The sequence below is a fragment of the Lactuca saligna genome, chromosome 5, assembly GCF_052625555.1.
Source record: "Lactuca saligna cultivar CGN05327 chromosome 5, ASM5262555v1, whole genome shotgun sequence".
Classification (NCBI taxonomy): Eukaryota; Viridiplantae; Streptophyta; class Magnoliopsida; order Asterales; family Asteraceae; genus Lactuca; species Lactuca saligna.
In genome coordinates, this window is record NC_136421.1 from 3,154,964 (window position 1) to 3,176,708 (window position 21,745).

Sequence of the window (21,745 nt, forward strand, 5' to 3'; positions counted from 1 at the left end):
TAAAATTAATGGGTACTTTTGTGCACATCAACTACACATTTTGAAAAGAGTTATATTTTGATCCTATGAATGTAGCAAGGGCTTGGCATTCATGATCAAATTATCTTCTCCATGTTTTAGTCTTCTTACTTCATTTCAGCAACTGCACATTCTTGCAAATGCCAGTTCTAAAATACTCAAGGTTCAGAAGTAATGTTTTGATGGCGTTATAAATCCATATATTTGATTGGACATCAAACATGGAAGAACAAGTTATCTTTTTGATCTTATGGAAAGTAGCATGGGCTCGTGACCCATGATCAAATTTAACTTCTTCATGTTTCAGTCCTTTCTCCTCAAATATACATTTGGGCAGGTTTGCTTTCTTAATCCTTTTCTTGTTATGGAAACAAATAGCTATCACAACATGTCTCAGAATAGGCCTTCCTTTGTCCTAGGTGTTTGGGCCTAGATTAGGTATACCAACACTAATCGCATTTTAAACCATAGGCAATTGGCTTTCTTCTTCTTGATACTTCTATTCATGATAATAAATTATGGGAGTGTTTTGAAGTATGAGTTTCTATGATTAGCCATGTTAGTTCCAAAAGGAAACCTCAACATGTTACACAACTCCTTCATGGACATTCCAAGTTGTTCATATAAAAATCAAAATGAATTGATCATACATACATGTCGGCTAGTTGACTAACCCTAGTCAACTTCTAACTCAAGGAAATTCCATTTTACTTCAATATGTCAATTTTCAACGTACATTTGATAATTGCTCTTTCTAACAATTTAGAATGCAATGTTTAAAGTAACCTAGAAAGAGCTTTAACAAAGGCATGATGTTTTCTTTCATTTACGAGAGCTATTCCCAAACTACGAATTTTTTGACAGGATTGATCATCCTCATAGCTAGTCCTTTCAAAAGTTTTATAGCAGTAGATTTTAGTGGATAAGGTTATAGACATCATTCAATGACAAATTCCATTATAGTTTGTTTTACTTATCCTTAGAAAATAATCACCCTAAATAAAATTATTTTAGAATGCTAGGATCCATATTTGGCTCCATGATGTGTAAAGGGATGCCATAAACACACCATAAAGTTATTTAGGTAGTAAAAGCCCTTTGCCAATTTCGATCACTACGAAATTCCTAGATCTTTGAGATTCATTGACTATCAAGGGCATGTTAATATCGGATTATGTTCATCTCAAATTCAATGAAAGGGTCTCCACAGATCACTGAAAAGATGGTGAATCGACCATACAAAATCGAATGGTCCCCTGCTCAAGTTACGCTTGAGATTCGCGAGTTCCAAATCATTCTCTACATCTACCTATACTCTCAAATTGACGTGTCGGTTAACCACGAGAGCCCCATCAACAAATTATAAAGAGAATGTGCAACTTTTATGGATAACATAAGATTCACATTAAATAGATTGAGAATTAACCTTGCAAAATTGCATGGTCCCCGACTCAAGTTACACTTGAGATTCATGAGTTCCATATCATTCTCAACTATTCCCTGGATTGATGTGCCGATTAACCACACGAGCTCCACCAACAGAATATAAAGAGAATGTGCAATTTTCATGGATAATATAAACTCACATTCTATTAATAAAATGGGATTTTGTTTTATACTTGTATTTAGAATACTTTTAGATTGACCATTATCACTATCAAACCCTTGCGGTAACTCCATTCTCAAAATGCAATTGGGCGGTGAGGGTGGTAAGTGCGAAGCATATTAAAAACCGACCTCATTAGGAATATAAGAGACCTCCTTAAACCTCTACATTAGAACGGGTGAGCCTAGTCGAGGTAAGACTGACAATGTCAATATTTAAACACGCGAGGGCGCATGTTGTAACTTTCTTATATATATAATAACCACAATTCTAATATATATATATATATATATATATATATATATATATATATATATATATATATATATATATATATATATATATATATATAAGGGGTAAATTTAGTTGTCTATTATTAATTCTAATTAACTGTGAGGACGCAATGTAACAATTAATAAATCATGAGGGGGTGATATTCAAATTTATAAATCGCTTTTATAAATAATATTAAATATTTAAATTCACTATTTAAATAATAGATAAATATTCAAATTCAAATAACCACATTTAAATAATATATATCAATTATCAAATAAATATTCAAATTCAAATAAACATATATAATAATATTTATCCATTATCAAATAAATATTTAAATTCAAATAAACATATTTAAAAAATATTTATCCATTTTCCAGATTCAAAAACAGTTTAAATTAGGTATTTATCCATGTTTATCAAAGCTACATATTCGAAAAATGGCAAAAAATCCGAAACCCTAGATTCTGCTGAGCTCACGTCGTGAACTCCTAGTTCACGTCGTGAGTTGCGACTAAGGTTTTAACACGTTACAAAATTTTTCATCTAATATTCTTTCATTCAGTTTCAAACAAGTTTTTACAGGAAACATGGATCTAGGGTGAATGTAACCATGAACCAATTGCTCTGATACCACTGTTGGGTTACCTACGCATCAAATACACTCTAAAACTAGGCAGCGGAAATAATCGAAACAATGATATACCTACGTGTACATGCAACCTATGGATCTATGGCTTCATGCTAATTACGTCAACCCTAGAAAACAAAAACAGAAGTAAGAAAACATACCTCTTATGATGCCCTTGATCTCCATGCTTGAGATCTTGAACCTCCATAAAATTGTTTGGATGAAAGGACCCAAACCAGAATCCCTCTAATTGTATCACACCCAATGACACAAAAGAGTAGAATAAAAATAACTAGGAGAAGGGTCAATTTCACAAACCCAAAGGGGTTAGAAATCGTCCCTACGGGAATAGGAAGAAGGGTTGACGAATACTTCAAGCCAAGGTGCAAGGAGGAATGAAATCCCTAAGGACCTATTTATAGCCTTGGATGCCTCCTAGGGTTTAGTACTCCTTCCCATGTGGGATGGAGGTACAACCACGAAATTACACTCCTTTCCCATGTGGGATGCAGTGATTTTCATCCAACCCTAATTCCATAAGGGTTCTGGAACATTCCTGATTAACCAACTATCGATTAATGAACATTCAACCCTTTAATTAATTAAACTATTAATTAATTCCCATAATATATTTCCAATTAGTTTCTAATTAATTATTAACCATAATAATTAATAAACCAATTTCTCCTTTGTTTATTCTACTCAATTTGGGTCGTGAGGACAACCCAAAAGGACCCTTCTATTATTAGAAATATTCCAAATAGTTAATGACATTGGACACTATTCCAACAAACACATGCGCATAACATGTCCTCAAGCGTCTGAATCGTCCGCTCGCTCTGCCCGTCTGTCTGTGGGTGGTAAGTGGTGTTGAAATGCAATCGGGTACCCAAATCCTCATGAAATTTCTTCTAGAACCTGGAAGTAAAACACACATCCCGATCCGACACTATCGATGTTGGCACCCTATATTTGCCCATGGTAGGTCATAAGCCCCCGACTATCAGTCTCAAACTCAGTAATCTACCTGATCACCTACTCTTTTTTATGGTTCTCTGGTATTATGGCCACCACTTGGGCCTCTCGGATGGTATCTAAGACTGGATTCATCACCGTCACCTCATACACACGTCTCGAATTGGCGCACTCGCTGCTCTACGGCTCAGGGCATCGCCTACCACATTAGCCTTGCCAGGGTGATACAGAATCGCACAGTCGTAGTCTTTCACTACATCCAACCACCTCCTCTGCCTCATATTCAGGTTAGGCTGATCCATAAGGTATTTTAGGCTCTTATGTTCTGTGTATATGGTACACCGGACACCATAAAGATAGTGCTGCCAAATCTTGAGGGCGAATACCACCGCATTATCATGTGAGATACCTCGTCTCGTGAGGATTCAGTTTCCTCAATGCATTATCATGTGCCCCCTTTGCATCAACACATCACCCAATCCTAATGTGGATGCATCACAGTAGACTACAAAGTCCTATACTCCCTCCGGAAGGGCTAACACTGGAGCTTCATACAACCTCTTCCAAAGATTCTTGAATTATACTCGCTGCTCAGGACCCCAAGAAAAAGTAACACCCTTCCTGGTTAATCTGGTGAGAGGAACAACAATCTTGGAGAAATCTCTGATAAACCTCCGATAGTAGCTGGCCAGACCCAGAAAACTCATGATCTCGGATGGGGATCTCGGCACCTCCCATCGCATAACTGCCTCAATCTTGGCCGGGTCGACCAAAGTCCCATTCTGGTTAACGAGGTGTCATAAAAACTAGACCTCTTGTAACCAAAAATCACACTTGGAGAATTTGGCATAAAGCCTTTCCATCCTCAATACTCCAAGAATCTCCAGAAGATGCTCCTCATGTTGTTCCCTAGAAATCGAGTACACCAAAATATCATCGATGAACACGATTACCGACCAATCCAACATGGGTCTACACACCCGGTTCATGAGGTCCATGAATGCTTCCAGTGTATTGGTGAGCCCAAAAGGCATCACCACAAACTTGTAATGCCCATAACGAGTCTGAAAATCCATCTTCTGAATATATTCCTCACAGACCTTCATCTGATGATATCCATATCTCAAATCAATATTGGAGAACCAAGATGCTCCCTGTAGCTGGTCAAACAAATCATCGATCCTCGGCAGTGGATAATGGTTCTTGACCATCAACTTGTTCAAATCTTGGTAATTGATGCACATCCGATGTGAACCATCTTTTTTCTTGACAAAAAGGATTGGCGCTCCCCACGGCGAGATACTCGGTCTAATGAAACCCTTCCTCAGTAGCTCCTGAAGCTGCAAAGATAACTCCTGCATCTCAGGCGACACAAGGCGATAAGGTGCCTTGGCAATTGGTGCCGCACCCGGAATCAGATCGACCCGAAACTCCACCTGTCTCTCAGGAGGCACACCCGACAATTCCTCAGGGGAAAACATCCAGGAACTCACATACTACTGGAACATCGGAAATTGAACTCGGCCTCTCAGTGGCAACTCGTGTATCCATCACGTACGCTAAAAAGCCCATGCACCCCTATTGTAGACTCTGCCTCGCCCTGGTGGAAGAGCAGAAAGCTGATCCCAATCTAGTTCCCACTCCATAAACAGTAAGTACTCCCCCACTAGGCTCTCGTATGGTCACCACCTGACGCTCATAGTCAATCACGGCTCCAAACCGGCTCAACTAATCCATGCCCACTATGACACAAACATCACCCATCGCTATTGGCACCAGATCTATCGGAAACTCAATAACGAAAATCTCTAATACACATCTCCGGAATACATCAGTGGAAAAAACCGCATGCTCATCGGCTATAGAGACCCTCAATGGTTGACTCAACGCATCGCGTCTAACACTAATGTGACGACTAAAGGTCAAAGACACGAAAGATCGACTCGCACCTGAGTCAAATAGCACCAAAGCAGGCACATAATTCACAAGAAAAGTACCTATACGAAACACAGTATAAGCATAAACAAAACTCAAAATAACATGAATAAGGAAATACGTACCAGCAACGAAATCAGGTGTTGTGCGGACCTCCTCCGCTGTCAGTTGGAAAGTTCTCCCACGAGCTCTCGGAGTCTCGGCCTTCACTGGCCGGCCATCAGTAACGCGTAAAGTAATAGGAGCAGAAGCCTAGGTTGATCCCTGAGTGAGCTGAGGACACTCGGCTTTCCGGTGGTTAGTGTAACAACCCGAAATTTTCCATCGCCAAAAAACCTGTTCTACCAGTAAAAACTCGCCGTTTATCGATTCGTTCCAATTTCGTCTTGGGTTAAATTAATTAAACTTATATGTTTATTTGATACTAATGAGTGTCCAAACCTCTTAGGAACTCATGAAATTAGCCCAAAATATTTATTTCAGAAATTTTAGAAACGTCCCCGCCAAGTTACGGAAACTTAATCGGGTGCGACCAAATGCCCCGTTTAATGCCGGTATCGGGTAGAATTCCACCGTGTCCAAGTTTTGGGAACTATTTAAATGTGTTCAAGATATCATTTGAAGCTTTTCCCCCTCTCTCTACTCTCTCTCTAACCTCTCTCCTAAATTCAAGTTTAAGGGTCCAAATCTCAAATTTAAGGTTTCTAATCACCAAGGTACCTTCCCTAACTTGTTATGCAACCTCATTAGCCTTCAAATCCGAACTTAAACTTTGATTTTGGACCTCAAACATGAGTTTACGGCCAAGGAGAATGCTTGGGCCGTAAACTCATGATAAGAGGGTTTTTATGCCTTTAAACCCCTCCTAAACAATTTTGGGACTTAGATTCGACTATATGGCTTACCAATTCGGACTTAGAACACCCTAATCATAATTTTTGAAGAGTAAACATGAGTTTACTACCCAAGAATAATCTTGGGCCGTAAACTCCTCATTCATGGGGAGTAAACTCATTTTCTAGTGTTAAAAAGCCATATAACTTCACCAATAGCCTTGAAATAAATCCTAGAATCATCTAAAAATAGTTTGGGGACCTTAAACATGTAAAACACCCTCCAATTAGGTGTTTACGGCCATGACACCCCAAGAATATGTTCCAGGGCCGCAAACTCCTAAAGATGAGTCATTTGGTGCCCTAAATTCATGCCAAGGCTTAGAAAATTAGTTAGGAATCACATGTGATTGTTTAAGGACCAAAACTTTAAGGATTTGATGTGAGGGGGAGTTTACGGCCATAAACTCCAAGTTTACAACCGTAAACTCCAATAAATGGTCCGCAAGTGAGCCTAAAATCATCCTAATGCCCTACATAAAATACTAGCTAAATTATCCTTGTGTTTTGAAGCCATTTTGCATCCAAAAACACCACTTATGAGTTCACGGCCGTGAACTCATATGGGTGTGGTTTTTAGGGCCATAAACTCCCTAAGGAGTTTACTCTTGAAGTCCTAACTCTATATCCAAGCCTTATGTGTCCTCAAATGCCACCCGGGTCCCTCCAAACACTTGTAAATGAGTGTTTTCGCATCTAGAAGTGTTTGTCCCTAACAAATAAATTAATCAAGTCCTAATTAGATACAAATGTGTATCATTTGATAATCCATAGGAATCTTGTGCGTTTGCAAACCCAGAACTGACATTTAGGATCCAAACCGACGTGTTCCCCAACCGATGAGTTCATACCCCTACCCTTTTTCTACTGTTTTCACTGTTTTCAGGGGGAATACAAGCAAAAGTACAAGGAAATCTTGTACTCCAACTTATTATTTTCAGTTCAATTGATTTCATTCTGTATGTTCTAATATCAAAAACTGTGTTTATCAAATAGTTCGAATTACGAAGTTAGCTTTCAGACTAATCAAAGATTTCTTGATAAAATGTTACAATCTAAATTATGTTTCATAATCTACGAATAATTCATACTAATCATCATTTAGAACAAATACGAATGCGAATACGAATACGAATGCGAATATGAATACGAATAGTATTAGGAGTAGGAGTAGGGATACGAATACGATTGCGAATACGAATACGAATACGAATGCGAATACGAATACGAATACGAATAGTATTAGGAGTAGGAATAGGGATACGAATACGACTACGAATACGAATGCGAATGTAAATACGAATACGAATGCGAATACGAATACGAATAGTATTAGGAGTAGGAATAGGGATATGAATACGACTGCGAATGCGAATACGAATACGAATAGTATTAGGAGTAGGAATAGGGATATGAATACGACTGCGAATACGAATGCGAATACGAATACGAATATGAATACGAATACGAATACGAATACGAATAGGATTAGGAGTAGGAATACGAATACGAATGCGAATACGAATACGAATAGGACTACAAATATAAATACGAATACGAATGAAAATATAAAAATGAACATGATTAAGAATAGAGATACGAATACGAATGCACGCATTTAGGTACATTCAAGTGTAACACAATTAGGATATCAGAATACCTAGTTAATATAAAAAGTACGAAAGGAAATCAAACAGTACATCGAAATTCCTGGGATAACAATTGTTCATAACCAGAATCAAGTAATAAAACAGTTAACCAAACTTTACATATAAGAAAATATGGGATTTTCTTGGAAAACAAACTTTTCGAAAAACCAAAGGAAACTCGTACATTTTCAGAAAACAAACATCTTATGAACTCACCAGCTTTATGCTGATTTTCAAAGTGCTTGTATTCTCAGGTCAACATTAGACAGGTACCTAGCGATCCTTTTGGAGAAGACGGAGCGTACAGAAGACTCGTCTCTACTTTTGTTCATATATACTATGTATCACAAATGTACACAACTTTACTTTTGAACAAATGTAAACTTTGATATGTAATGTAATGGTTGTTTACTTTGCTTACTATGTACATTGGATTTGATACTCAACGTGGAGTCCGCCCCAGAAATGTTTCCGCCTTCGGTTTTCAGGGTGTGACAGTCAGTCTGGTTAAAGCAAACTGAAAATCCCTTAGGCTAGTCCTTTGCAATATGCCCCTCCTTGCCACATTTGTAGCAAATCCATGCTCGACAAGAACCCACGTGGCTCTTGTCGCACTTGCCACAATTGAATTAAACTTCATTTCTAAAAGCCAACTCGTCCAGTTTTCAAGGGAAACTCGACGTGTTGGAATTGTATGTCGTGTGCGGTTTTGAGGATCAACTCGATAAGTTGGGAAGGTCCAACTCGACGAGTTGGTCACGGTTTGAGAAATCCTAAATTCGTGGTTTTGCACCCTATTTAAACAACTTAAGCTCTAGGGTTCGACCTCATTTCTAGCCTCCATCATCAAAAACCCTAATCTCGAGACCATAAGGCCATTTTTGAGTGTTGTAAGCTCATAAAGAGTATTTGTTGGTGATTCTTGAAGGAGACTAGAAGAGGGAAGCAACTAGCTTGGGGGAGTGACTCTAGATCTAGGAACCCTTCATCAAGAGCTGCATCTTTGAGGTATAAAGTCGCCACCTTGGCATATAGCTTACTAGATCTCTTTTCTTGAAGTTTTAGCTTGAGTTTTGGGGCTTTGATCAAATGGTCCGAAGAGAAGAGGTTTATAGGGGTTAATGGGGTAGATCTGACCCCTATATGACCTATTGAGGCTTAAAGTTGCAAACTTTAATGGCCTTCATGTCCCATTCATGAAATATGTCCATTGTGAAGCCAAAATAGACATTTGAGGGTGTTTTATAGCATGCATGAACGTAAAGTTGGAAAGTTTACATGATTTGTACACCTTAGGACATCAGATCTGTATGTTGGAGTGTTGTAGTAGGAGTTTAGGGGCTTAATGGATCAAGACCATCTTTAAAGAAACTAGGGTTTAAGTTTTAAGTTTAGAAGATGGTTTTCGAGGGTAAAGTTGGAAACTTTACCCTTCTAAACATCATAATGGGAGGGATTTGAAGTTTGGAGCTGTTGGATTCGAGAAAAATGTCTTAATTCATTAAGTGGATTGACAGATTGAAGAACTTGACGAGTTCATAGGAGAACTCGGCGAGTTGGGATGGTTTTTCCTGATTCTAATGTATACAGAGGAAACTCGGCGAGTTTGGGGTGAACTTGGCTAGTTGGAGCCTTTTTTCATGATTCCAAGGGTTGACGAGAACTCAGCGAGTTGAAGGACCAACTCGATGAGTCGGGTCACCTGAACTGTTGACTTTGGCGTTGACTTTGGCGTTGACTTTGACCTTTGACTTATGCTTTTGACCAAGTTGTCCCAAACGGTTCTTAGGGTAACCTGAAGAGTATTGGAGGAGAGTATGCGCTTAAGATAAGACCCATATGGGATTGGGACCAATTTGGAAAATTGGGCCAACGGTGGGTCTTTATGGATCTTATGGTTTGGACTTGGGCCTTAGTTGTGAGTCTTGATGGGTCAGGGGTAAAGGGGCTACTTTACCCCAAGTATGGATTATGGATCATGGTTTGGGACCTAATTGCTAATTGGGTGGTGTTTTGGCATTGATAGTTTGAGGAGTTGTCAGGACGGTAGCTAAGGATGTCTTACAGTGGATTTCAGCACCGCGAGGCGAGTTACCTTCCCGGTATAAGTGGGTCGAAGACACTAATGTCGGCCCATTAGTAGTTTACAGTAGAGATGATTGTCTTTGTGATAATTGTCTGAGATGCCATTATCTTATGTGATTTATATGCTTATATGTTGGGATATTATGTGGTAGTGGTAGGGGGTGAAATAGACCCCGTAACCGGTTGAAAGAGACCGAAAGGGTAGGCCGGCACCTAGATATGCTCGGTGGTTACCTGTTAAAGAGACCGAAGGGGGTAGACCAACACCCAAATATTCTAGGCAGTATGTGATTTATGTACTTATATGCTAGGATATTATGTGGTAGTGGTAGGGGTGAAATAGACCCCGTAACCGGTTGAAAGAGACTGTAGGGGTAGGCCAGCACCCATGTATGCTAGGCAGTATCTGGTTGAAAGAGACCGAAGGGGTAGGCCGACACCCAGATATGCTCGGTGGTTACTGGTTGAAAGAGACCAAAGGGGTAGGCCAGCACCCAAATATGCTAGGCAATATGTTTATTGTATGGTATGTGGTATGATGGGGGAACTCACTAAGCTTCGTGATTATGGTTTTCAGTTTTGGTTTCAGATACTTCTTCTTTGAAAGGAAAGGAGTCGGCATGATCGCAACACATCACACTATGATTTCCGCATTATGAGATCTTTGGGAGTTGTACTATGATATTACTTTTCTATGACATGTTTGGGTTATTTGAAATATTGGTTATTGATTGTGAAATGAGTTGATACTATTGATGTTTCAGACTACTAGTTTTTATAATTACTTATTTAAAAATGAAATTTTGGCTCTAAACATGTATTAGTATTTTTATCTTTTATTGCATGTATCCACCGATCAGAATTTTCCATAAAGCAAACAGCTTCAAACCTGTCTTTTGTAGATTTTGTCACTTTATATTGGAAGCCTTCAGTAACACATTTGAATCCTAATTTAAGCTTAATTTCTTCTTTGCTTTTGAAGAGTTGATAGTTCTTCGCATAGGAAGTATAATTATGGGTTGTGACACCTTTACATTTTCGTTAAGCTAATTCGAGCAATGGTAAAGGCTCAAACATACCCTACTGAGTGGTTTGTGTTTCTTCAAAATCGAAAAAACAATAAGGAAAATTTTCCTCTTGTGGTTTTCGAGATTTTAAGGGCCCAATTTCCTCCTCTACGTCTTTAGTATCATCCTTATCAAATTCAGTGAAACTCTGAAAATGTTCAATTGGCTCTCCATACAGAATTATATTATCATCATCAACCAACAACATTAGTTTTTCCTCATCATTTGCAAATTTATCAACTGCTAGAGAAACATCATCAACACCTTTACCTTTATAACTAAATCACACTCTCATTTATAGTGTCATTGTAAGAAGGAATATGGTTGGTTTTCCAGCACTGGAAGACCTATTGTCACCATAACGATTTTCCCTGACAAATCGATGGATACCATTTTCCATAACATTATTAACAACAAACAATCGTACCGTTTTAGGAAGCATACTATTAATAAAACTAAGCAAATATTTGACATTGCTATCATCAAGAATCTGCATAATTATATTTGATCAAAGATATTGAAAAGATAGATGTATTTGATTAGTGTGTAACATGGACTTAGAAGCAACAAACGTAATTAAAGCAACGAAGTTATTATCATTGCTTATATCTACACCAAAACATGTGTAGTCTAGAGCAATATATTGCAATGATCCCGCGATATGCTGTCATTATCCTCCATTAGAAACCAACACCTGTAAAAAAATCCATATACGTACTCAATCTTTTAGATTACAAAAACTAACAAAGAACACTGATGAACATAGAGACAAATATACTACATGTAGGGAAACAAAGAACACGCAAATACCCTAACTTTACATCGTCAGAACAACACTCTGAAATAATGCATGTACAGTCTGGAGTACAATCTGGAATACAGTTTTCAGTTCGGAACGTATGAGATGTCAGATTCCGGACCCAAATCCTATCAACCACCACTTACTCCGGAATGAATATAAATACTTTGGAATATCGTATTTCGAAATCCATAGTCCGGAATCAATTTTGTCGGCCTGAAACGCAAGATTGTCAGATTTCAGACCTAATACCTTTGTACAACCGCAACTCCAGAATGACCGTAACTACTCCGAAATACGATGTTTAGCAAAAAAATATCATTAAAAAAAGTTGATGGTTTCTTTTGTCAAAATACTAGTTTATAAGGTTAGATCACTCAATTTTTTTATCCTCTCGTTTAAGATTTTTGGGGTTTTTTTTCTTAAGAACCCTCGACCTATGCCTTCTCGTTGGTTCAACTGTGCATAGCTCTCCTTCATCCTTCACGATTTCTCCTCAGGCTTCCATATCCTTAAACTTTCGAACAACCGCCGACCTTCTACGATCTCCGCCGCCATTCCTTCTAGACTGGAACCTCCATCTGCCCCTGCCTCCTGGTAAGTCCCTATCTGTGATTTTTGTTCGATTTTGAATCCCGGATCCGGGATTTGCTGTTATAGCAATTAATTAGGCTTTCCGATTGCTTGATCCGTTTAATAATTCCATATACCTGTTTGCTTTTCTTCCCTATCTTAATCATTCTCATGGATAATATTTAGATAGTGTGCTATTAGTATCAGTTGTCACTAGATTGATTCATCAATCTTTGCTTTCAGACAGATATGCCGAACTCCATTTTTGTTGCATTCAAATTTCAATTATTAGCTTCACCATAGACTCTTAAAAGAAATGGTCGAAAAGATTATTATAGTATTTATGATCATTTTATTAAATAGGTGTTTAAAGCAGATTCTCATTTTAATATGATATTTTAGATAGGAGTGCACTGCAGTAGATAGTCAATTATGGTCGTCTCCTTTGATTTGCAAACTTTCATTTTACGTGCTCGAGTGCTGAAGCTGTATAGACAAGCATTACGAGTTGCTAAAAGAGCACCTCCTCATACTAAAGGTAAACTTTCCTTTCTATATACAACGAAACAATATGATTGCAAATTTGCAATTTTAATAAAAAGTAATAATAATAATAATGATAATTGTATTTGTTATATAATATGGTAGTTGAGTTACTCTTAAGACCGTAAAACATGAGTATAATGGCCACCACTTGTCCTTGGTATGATGTTTGACCTTTTGAAAGTCAAACTAGCTCTTTAGAAAACATAAGTTGTGATCTCTTTTCAATTCTAGCACCATTAGATTCCCAATTTTTATGTTGTCAACATAGTTGTCATAAAAATCGGGTTTATTGTTTGCAACAATATGTTTTTAGGAGAATTGATGCAAACAGTTAGACAAGAAATGGAGAAGAACAAAGATTGCAATGACAAGCAAAAGATTCGTTACTTGATTAGTGAAGGAATGGAGAGACTGAAGGGTTTAGATGAGATGCTTGATATGCAAGGCCATTAACCATCAACTTTGACTCTCACATCCATTTTAGTCAACTCAACGGAAGTCAAAATATCTGCAATGCACCTTTGGATCTTATGGTTTGAAGGAGATGAGAAACTTTGGTTATTTAAACATATTATTGAATTTGTAAAAGATCTGGCTTGTTGAACATGAGTTTAAAGGAGAGCAAGCAACTCTTAATAGGGGAAATTGTAGGAAATAGCAATGCACTATACTCTTGTTAGCAATATAGGTTGTTTCCTAATATTTTTTGCCAATAATAATAACATATGAGAGGTTCTTTACCCATAATAGCAACGTACTTATGTTTTTTTTACTTGTTCATAAAACAATATGTACTATTTAGGCTGTTAAATGTTTGATTTTTAAGGTTTAAGGTTTAAAGTTGAATATTTAATGTTTATGTTTGTTGTTTAATGTTCACAGTTTAAAGTTTAAATTTCAGGCATGAGGTTTCATGTACAAAAATGCCCATCTTCTCAAGTTATAACTATGCTACTTGTTTGAAAATTTCTTGTGATAGAAATTACTCATTATGTGTATATGACATATAATGTGCATTTTTGTGATAAGTATCTGCAACTATTTGTTATTTGTTATTTGAGATTTATGTAACTTCTAGTGCAAAATTAAATGTTTAATAATTGAGCATTTTGATACTACGTGTTTAATTGAAAATAAGTTTTATTTATGTGTTTATATGCTCATATGTGATCTTATTTGGTATTTGATTACTTCAATTTTGTGGTAGAAATTATTTTATATTAAATTTAAATACGTGATTATTTGTCGTATTTGACACATTTATTTAATTGTTTATCCAAGACAATATTTGAGTTTCTTTGTTTTTTCTTTGTTGTAACTTGCAACACTTAATTTTACTTAGCTTTGTTTCCATATTTGCTCGAGTAATTTGTAAGTTGAATACGTGTTTCCTACAAATTGGTATAAGTGGTTCGTGTCAAAATGATTTAGGACTTATTCGACTAGAAAACTATTTGATTATTTGCAATGTGTAATATATATATATAGGGAAAAGTGAATATACCCTTAAAGGTATATAAGCTTAGGTACCCAAACACACCATAATACGTCGTTTTGTTTGATATATTCATTATAAGGTTCTTAAACTTCAACTCCTAACTTGATTTAATTTCAAAATTTTCGAAATTTCACTATTATCTTTCTCTTATGTCACATCTTTTTGTCGAACACTTATTAAGTTATATTTATTGTAGTTGAAAATGAAAATTAAGTAAGAGGAAGATAAATGTGTAATTTATAAAAATCATGGAAGTAAATCAACTTAGAAGTTAAATTATAAGAACATTGGACAATTATAATGTATTATATGATACAAAACGACGTAGTATGGTGAGTTTGGGTACCTAAGCTTATATACCCTTAAGAGTATATTCACTTTTCCCATATATATATATATATATATATATATATATATATATATATATATATATATATATATATATATATATATATATATATATATATATATATATATATACCCTTAAAGGTATAAAAGCTTAGATACCCAAATTGATCATAATATGTCATTTTGTTTAATATATTCGTTGTAATATTCTTAAACTTCAACTATTGACTTGATTTACTTTCAAAATTTTTGAAATTTCACTATTATCTTCCTCTTATATCATATTTTTTTGCCGAACACCTACTAGGCTATATATATTATAGTTGAAAATAAAAATTATGTAAGAGGAAGATAAATGAGAAATTTATAAAAATCTTGGAAGTAAAACAAGTTAGAAATTGAATTATAAGAACATTGGACAATTACAATATATATATATATATATATATATATATATATATATATATATATATATATATATATATATATATATATGATACAAAACGACGTAGTATAGTGAGTTTGGGTACCTAAACTTATATATCCTTAAGGGTATATTCACTTTTCTCATATATATATATATATATATATATATATATATATATATATATATATATATATATATATATATATATATATATATATATATATATATATATATATATATATATATATATATATATATAGGTGGATTCAATTGAGAAAATAAAAAAGGTTGATAATGTGGAAATCATTCTCAGCCACTCATTTAATCTAAGCTTAAAAAGATACGGTGATAAACTTGTAAATATGTTAATAACCTTCAATCTCAAATACGTAACTATAGAGAATTCGATAATAGTTCGTTTATCATCAAAAATTTTCCTCCAACCTTCAATAATCATCCAGATTTCTTCAACTAAACCGGAATTTCTTCGTTGTTCATGAAATTGGAATCGGAGTTCTGGACTCGCAGTCACAGTCGACATTGAAGGACTCAGAATCGGTACTCACAGGTTCCCTATCGGATTTTCGGAAATCAAAATCAAAATGAGAAATCGATCAGACATAGGATGTCGCATCTGAAGTCGAAATCGGAAGTATATGATGATTTGGAATTGATAACTTGATGTTTTTAACATTTTTAAAATAGTTAACTTGTATGCACTCCAACTGTTTGATGAAATGCATAAACTAAATTATCACGTTATATTCACATATGAATATGTTTTCTCACCTGAATCAGTATATGATTATTAAAAATACAAAACAAATATGCAAGTCTATATGTTATTCATATGTGAATAACATATAAAAATTATATATATTTGTCAAAATACCTTCAAACATTCATAAGTGAATATATTCACAAGTGAATAGACCTTGTAATATTCATATGTGAATATACTGTGTAATATTCATAAGTGAATATATAATCTAATATTTACAAGTGAATATAATATGTAATATTCACATGTGATATACCATGTAATACTATGTAAGATTCACATATGAAATATCATTTAATACTCATAAGTGAATATACCATCTAATATTCATAAGTGAATATACTATGTTAATATTTACAAGTGAATATATCGTCCAATATTAAAATATGAATATACTATGTTTATTATATGCTATATTCATATACGAATGATACTTAAATTGTAAAAAAAAAAAAAAAAAAAAAAAAAAAAAAAAAAAAAAAAAAATTATTTATTCATAAGTGAATAACGAATGTACTCTAATAAAACCTGATGCATTTTTATTCACTTATGAATAACGATATGTGAAAATATTAAAAAAAAATTATTTTATCTTAAAACTATATCAATATGGATGTCTATTTGTAGAGAATAAAAAATCATGAAGTTTGGTATATTTAAAATCATTTTTTGATAAAAATAGCTTCTAAAAATTAAAAAAAATGAAAAAAAAACTATGTTTTTGTATATATTAAGGTAATGATTAGCATAGTTTAAGGAAATATATTTTGTTGGAAAACACATGTCTATTCATTTCCCATTTCCGCTGGTACGACGGAGGCTTTTGCGGCAAAAATAAATGAGTGGCTGAGAATGATTCCCCCATTCTCAACCTTTTTTTTTCTCAATTGAACCCTCCCATATATATATATATATATATATATATATATATATATATATATATATATATATATATATATATATATATATATATATATATATATATATATATATATTCGTTTGATGTTTGTAATTGATCAAATTATATGTATGCTTGCCTGAATGTTCATCGAATATGTGTTTTTTGGAGTATCCCGACTTTCTTATATTATATAGCAATAACAATGATTGTGATTTAACAAATTGCATAATATGATCTTTATATCTATAATGAATTTGAGATCTCACCTAACTTGGACCAATCAAGTTCTGATAGTTGTAGCTCCATTCAACTGTGTCCCGTACACGGGCCCACTTCTTGATAACTTAAACGCTGACATGGCACAAAATGAAGGCAACCTAACCCACTTTTAATTTGGTAAGCACCTTGATGCTTACACTCAAACACAACAATAGAATAGTAAAAATGAAGAAGAAAAAGGCAGCTCAAAGTTTGATAATTCCTATCATTCGAGAGGATTGGGCTCTCCAAGAAATCAATTCTTACAATATTCTTTTCTACCCCTTCTAGAAAACAAACGACCATAAATACTCAAGGAGAATGCCACTTCACCAAACCAGACCAAAAAGATGGTCTCCCACAACCAAGACTGATCACACAAAATGGTGGGAGCACTACCTGAAACAGGTTTCAAACGGCTAAAGAAAAAAGACAAAAACTTGTAAAAAATTAATTGGACTCTAGCTGCAAAGGATTACTAGGCTGTATTGTTTCTGGACTTCTTGGTCCTCCTTTTGTAGACTAGAAGGGATTGGGGCTTATCAACACCGGTGGCCCAAAATTTCACCTTGTCCTTAAGGTCAAAAGCTGGAAATTGCTGATCCAATTTTTCCCAATCTTCCTAGGTGGCTTCAGCTTCTGGTAACCCTTGCCATTGGATTAAAACCTACTTTTCATTTGTTGGACTCCCTTTAGAAGGTCTCACCCCTTTCACTGCTTCTGGTTGCACTAATAGTTAAAGGTCCTCCTTGAGTTGAGCTGGCAATTCTGTTGACTTGTGCACAGTCCCATAGGCTGGTCGTAATTGTGATACGTGGAATGTTGGATGAATGAGTGAAGTGGGGGGTAACTCAAGTGTATAGGCTACCTTCCCCACTTTTTTCTGAATTCGATAAGGTCCATAGTAGCGTGCAACGAGTTTTTCAAACTTCTGTTTTGCCAAGCTTTGTTGTCGATATGGTTTTAACTTCAAATAGACCAGATCGCCTTCTTGATAGTGTATTTCCCTCCTCTTTTTGTCAGCTTGTTGTTGCATCTTTTGTTGGGCTCGCAATAGATTCATACGTAGATCATCAAGAATGACATCCTGGTTTTCAAGTAGAACATCAATAGCATCGATGTGAGTTTGTTGACCCTCATATCGAATGATGGGAGGGGGATCACGACCATAGAGCGCATGGAATGGCATACATTTCGTAGCCGAGTGGTATGAAGTATTGTACCAGAATTCCGCCCAAGCTAACCATCTTGACCATTGCTTTGGATTTTCATAACAAAAACATCTCAGGTAGGTTTCCAAACACAGTTTTACCACCTCTGACTGACCGTCGGTCTGGGGTGGTACACCGTACTCCGCTTCAAGTTCACCCCATGTAGCTTGAACAACTCCATCCAGAAATGGATCAGGAAGATCTGGTCCCGATCGCTAATTATCGAGAGAGGGAACCCATGAAGACGAACTATCTTTTTTGTAAAGCAGTGAGCGACTGCGGCTGCTGAGAATAGATGCTTTAGAGGAACAAAATGGGCATATTTCGTGAGCCTATCGACCACCACTGTAACACCTGTTCCAGGTATTACTTAATCTATTTAATAGTTAGAATTTTGGGGCGTGGACTCGGCGATTTGGGGGCCCAGCTCGTCGAGTAGAGGGTGTATTAAGGACGCGGAATCTATGCCCTACTCGACGAGCGGAAGGCCGACTCGACGAGTAGTTGTTGTAATGATAAAACCCTAATTTTACATTCAGGTTTTGGAAAAAAGTTCCACGAGGAACTAGGTACTCAGCAACATTTCAGTACGGCATATCACCCTCAGACTTACGGTCAGAGCGAGAGGACGATCCAGACACTGGAGGAGATGCTGTGAACATGCGTGCTAGATTTTGGAGGGAGTTGGGATACATACCTCCCACTAGCAGAGTTTTCGTACAATAATAGTTATCATGCCAGTATCGACCGAGCTCCATTCGAGATGTTATATGGTCGGAGGTGCAGGACCCCAGTATGCTGGGACGAGGTTGGGCATCGGGTCATGGGGAGCACGGAGGTGGTGCTTAAGACCACCGGGTTGATTCAGCAGGTGCGCGACCAGTTGCGAGTCCCGCACAGCCGTCAGAAGAGTTATGCTGATCGACGGCGATCAGATCTCGAGTTTCAGGTGGGGGATTTTGTTTTGTTGAAGGTGTCACCCTGGAAGGGGATTATCAGGTTTCGTAAGAGGGGCAAGTTGGGGCCTCGGTTCATAGGCCCGTTCAGGATCATAGCCCGAGTGGGCAAGGTGGCATATCGTTTAGAGCTTCCAGAGGAGCTTAGTCAGATTCACAACACCTTCCACGTGTCTCAGCTTTGGAAATGTGTTGCCGACGAGTCCGCAATTATATCCTTGGATGACATTCAGGTGGATGGGAGCCTGAATTATGTTGAGAGGCCAATTACCATTTTAGATAGGAAAACGAAGGGGCTTCGGAACAAGGAGGTGAAGTTGGTAAAGGTGCAATGGCAGCACCGAAAGGGTTCCGAATGGACTTGGGAGCTAGAAGACGAGATGCGAGAGCACTATCCGGATTTGTTTGGATCAACAGACTTCGACGAATAAGTCTAGTTCAAGTGGGGGAGACTTGTAACACCTGTTCCAGGTATTACTTAATTTATTTAAGAGTTAGAATTTTAGGGTGTGGACTCGGTGAGTTGGGTGCCCAACTCGTTGAGTAAAGGGTGTTTTAAGGACGCGGAATCTACGCCCTACTCGAGGAGCCAGAAGGCCGACTCGACGAGTAGTTTCTGTAATGATAAAACCCTAATTTTAGGGTTTGTACCATATGTTATCTCCTTATGAGCCTTGAGGCTGACCTCCCATCAGCCTCCAAACCCTAAGAATGTCTAAGATAACCCTAACCCCCATTCTCTTCCATTGTGTGAGCTATAGTGACCTTGGAAGCTTAAGAAGAAGGTGATAGTGTGAAGATCCAGCAAACCAAGCACCCATCCTTGAGCTTAATCATCTTGTGGACTGTTGTAAGTCTTCAAGACTCGATTTTTATCATAGCTTATGGCTAGATCTTGAGTTTACTCTTCATTTCCTACCCCTCTTGTTGAATGCATGCATGAGATCTGTAAAGTTTTCAACTTTATGAATCTTCAAAGCCAAATGGTCCCCAAGGTGGGCTAGAACTGGCTTTTGGTCGAGTAGGGACATCGTGTATGGGTTTTAGGGCATATTCTCCTCTTTTTTGCCATTTTGACCTAGAGGTATGCATTGGACATGCATGCCCATAAAGCCTCCATCTTTGGAATGTTTTGAGGACTTGAAACTCTTCTGGAAAGGAGGGATTCCAGATCCCTAGAGTTTTGGGCCATATGGCAAAGTTTTGGGGCTTTTTCATCCCTTGTTAAGAGCCTTAGAGCATTTGGAACGGTTCTAGAAGGTAAAGTTGGAAACTTTATCCTTCTAGACGCCTTAGGGTTTTAGATCTAAGCCCTGCAGTACCTGGTATCAGTGTATCATCACAACAAATAAAGGGGGGGGGGGGACTCGACGAGTCGAACTGGGTTTTCCCCGCCTTCTGAATATCAAGTGAACTCGTCGACCTGATGAAACAACTCGGAGAGTTGGCTAGGGTTTGATAAAGATTCTATAGGAACTCGGCGAGTTGGATTCAACATGGACTGTTGACTTGACTTTTAACAAAGTTGACTAGGGTTGACCTTAGGGATTTTGACAAGTTTATCTTATGACACTTTTAGGAAGTTGAGTTGGAGCAGCACGTGGGACATAACTGATCGTAGGTTGTCAGTTCAACATTCACGACAGGTGAGTCTTCTCACCATACCTATGGGTCTACGGCACCAAGGCCGGCCCATTGTGCGATCATGATGATATGTGTGTTAGTCATTTTATGTATTGATATCTTATGTGATCTATGATTGTATGGAAGACCCCAGGGGAGCCCGTGGCATTGGATGTAAGACCATGTGGGGTAGCCCATGGCATTCCTAGGTAAAGACCATATGGGGTAGCCCATGGCATTGGATATAAGACCGTGTGGGGTAGCCCATGGCAGTCCTAGGTAAAGACCATGTTGGGTAGCCCATGGCATACTTGCTGGTTCGTATTGCATGGCTTCTGTAATATGTTTATAGCTTTATTAGCTATTATGATATGTGTATGTGGATTGTGTGTGGTATGCTCTGGGAAACTCACTAAGCATTTCGCTTACAAGTTGTTGATTTCTTTCAGGTACTTCTGAGCCCAAGGGCAAGGTCAAGGCATGATGGTGCGACGTGCACTCTATCTCTTTTTTCTAGTGTGTTTGGGACCCTCTGATGTTTTAAAAAGTAAAATAATGATGTAATGAATGTTGATTTGAAAACATATGTTTTGGAATTTATGGTTTATGCAAATGGTTTTGATTAATTAAAAATGAAAATTTCCTTGGTAAAAATTGGGTTGTTACAACTACCCACACTGTGTCCC

The 21,745-nt window shown here is 36.9% G+C and overlaps 2 protein-coding genes across 2 annotated transcripts; one reads left to right on the forward strand and one right to left on the reverse strand.

Moving 5' to 3' along the window:
* Nucleotides 1-12,336: 12,336 nt before the first annotated feature.
* LOC145046070 (LYR family of Fe/S cluster biogenesis protein) lies at nucleotides 12,337-13,796 on the forward strand. The gene is made up of 3 exons (XM_078994361.1): nucleotides 12,337-12,534; nucleotides 12,913-13,048; nucleotides 13,370-13,796. Exons 2-3 carry the CDS (start codon nucleotides 12,943-12,945, stop codon nucleotides 13,507-13,509), a joined length of 246 nt encoding a protein of 81 aa, XP_078850487.1. The 5' UTR covers nucleotides 12,337-12,534; nucleotides 12,913-12,942; the 3' UTR covers nucleotides 13,510-13,796.
* Nucleotides 13,797-18,005: 4,209 nt separating this feature from the next.
* On the reverse strand, nucleotides 18,006-18,458 carry LOC144997845 (uncharacterized). Its single transcript, XM_078957707.1, has one exon. It carries the CDS (start codon nucleotides 18,456-18,458, stop codon nucleotides 18,006-18,008), a length of 453 nt encoding a protein of 150 aa, XP_078813833.1.
* Between the last annotated feature and the right edge of the window lie 3,287 nt (nucleotides 18,459-21,745).

What these genes read in the sequence shown, in the direction of transcription:
- LOC145046070 (XM_078994361.1), top strand. Translation starts at nt 12,943, where the DNA reads ATGGTCGTCTCCTTTGATTTGCAAACTTTCATTTTACGTGCTCGAGTG. An exon ending in AGCACCTCCTCATACTAAAG is followed by an intron (nt 13,049 to 13,369) that starts GTAAACTTTCCT and finishes ATATGTTTTTAG; the next exon opens with GAGAATTGATGCAAACAGTT.
- LOC144997845 (XM_078957707.1), bottom strand. Translation starts at nt 18,458, where the DNA reads ATGCCATTCCATGCGCTCTATGGTCGTGATCCCCCTCCCATCATTCGA.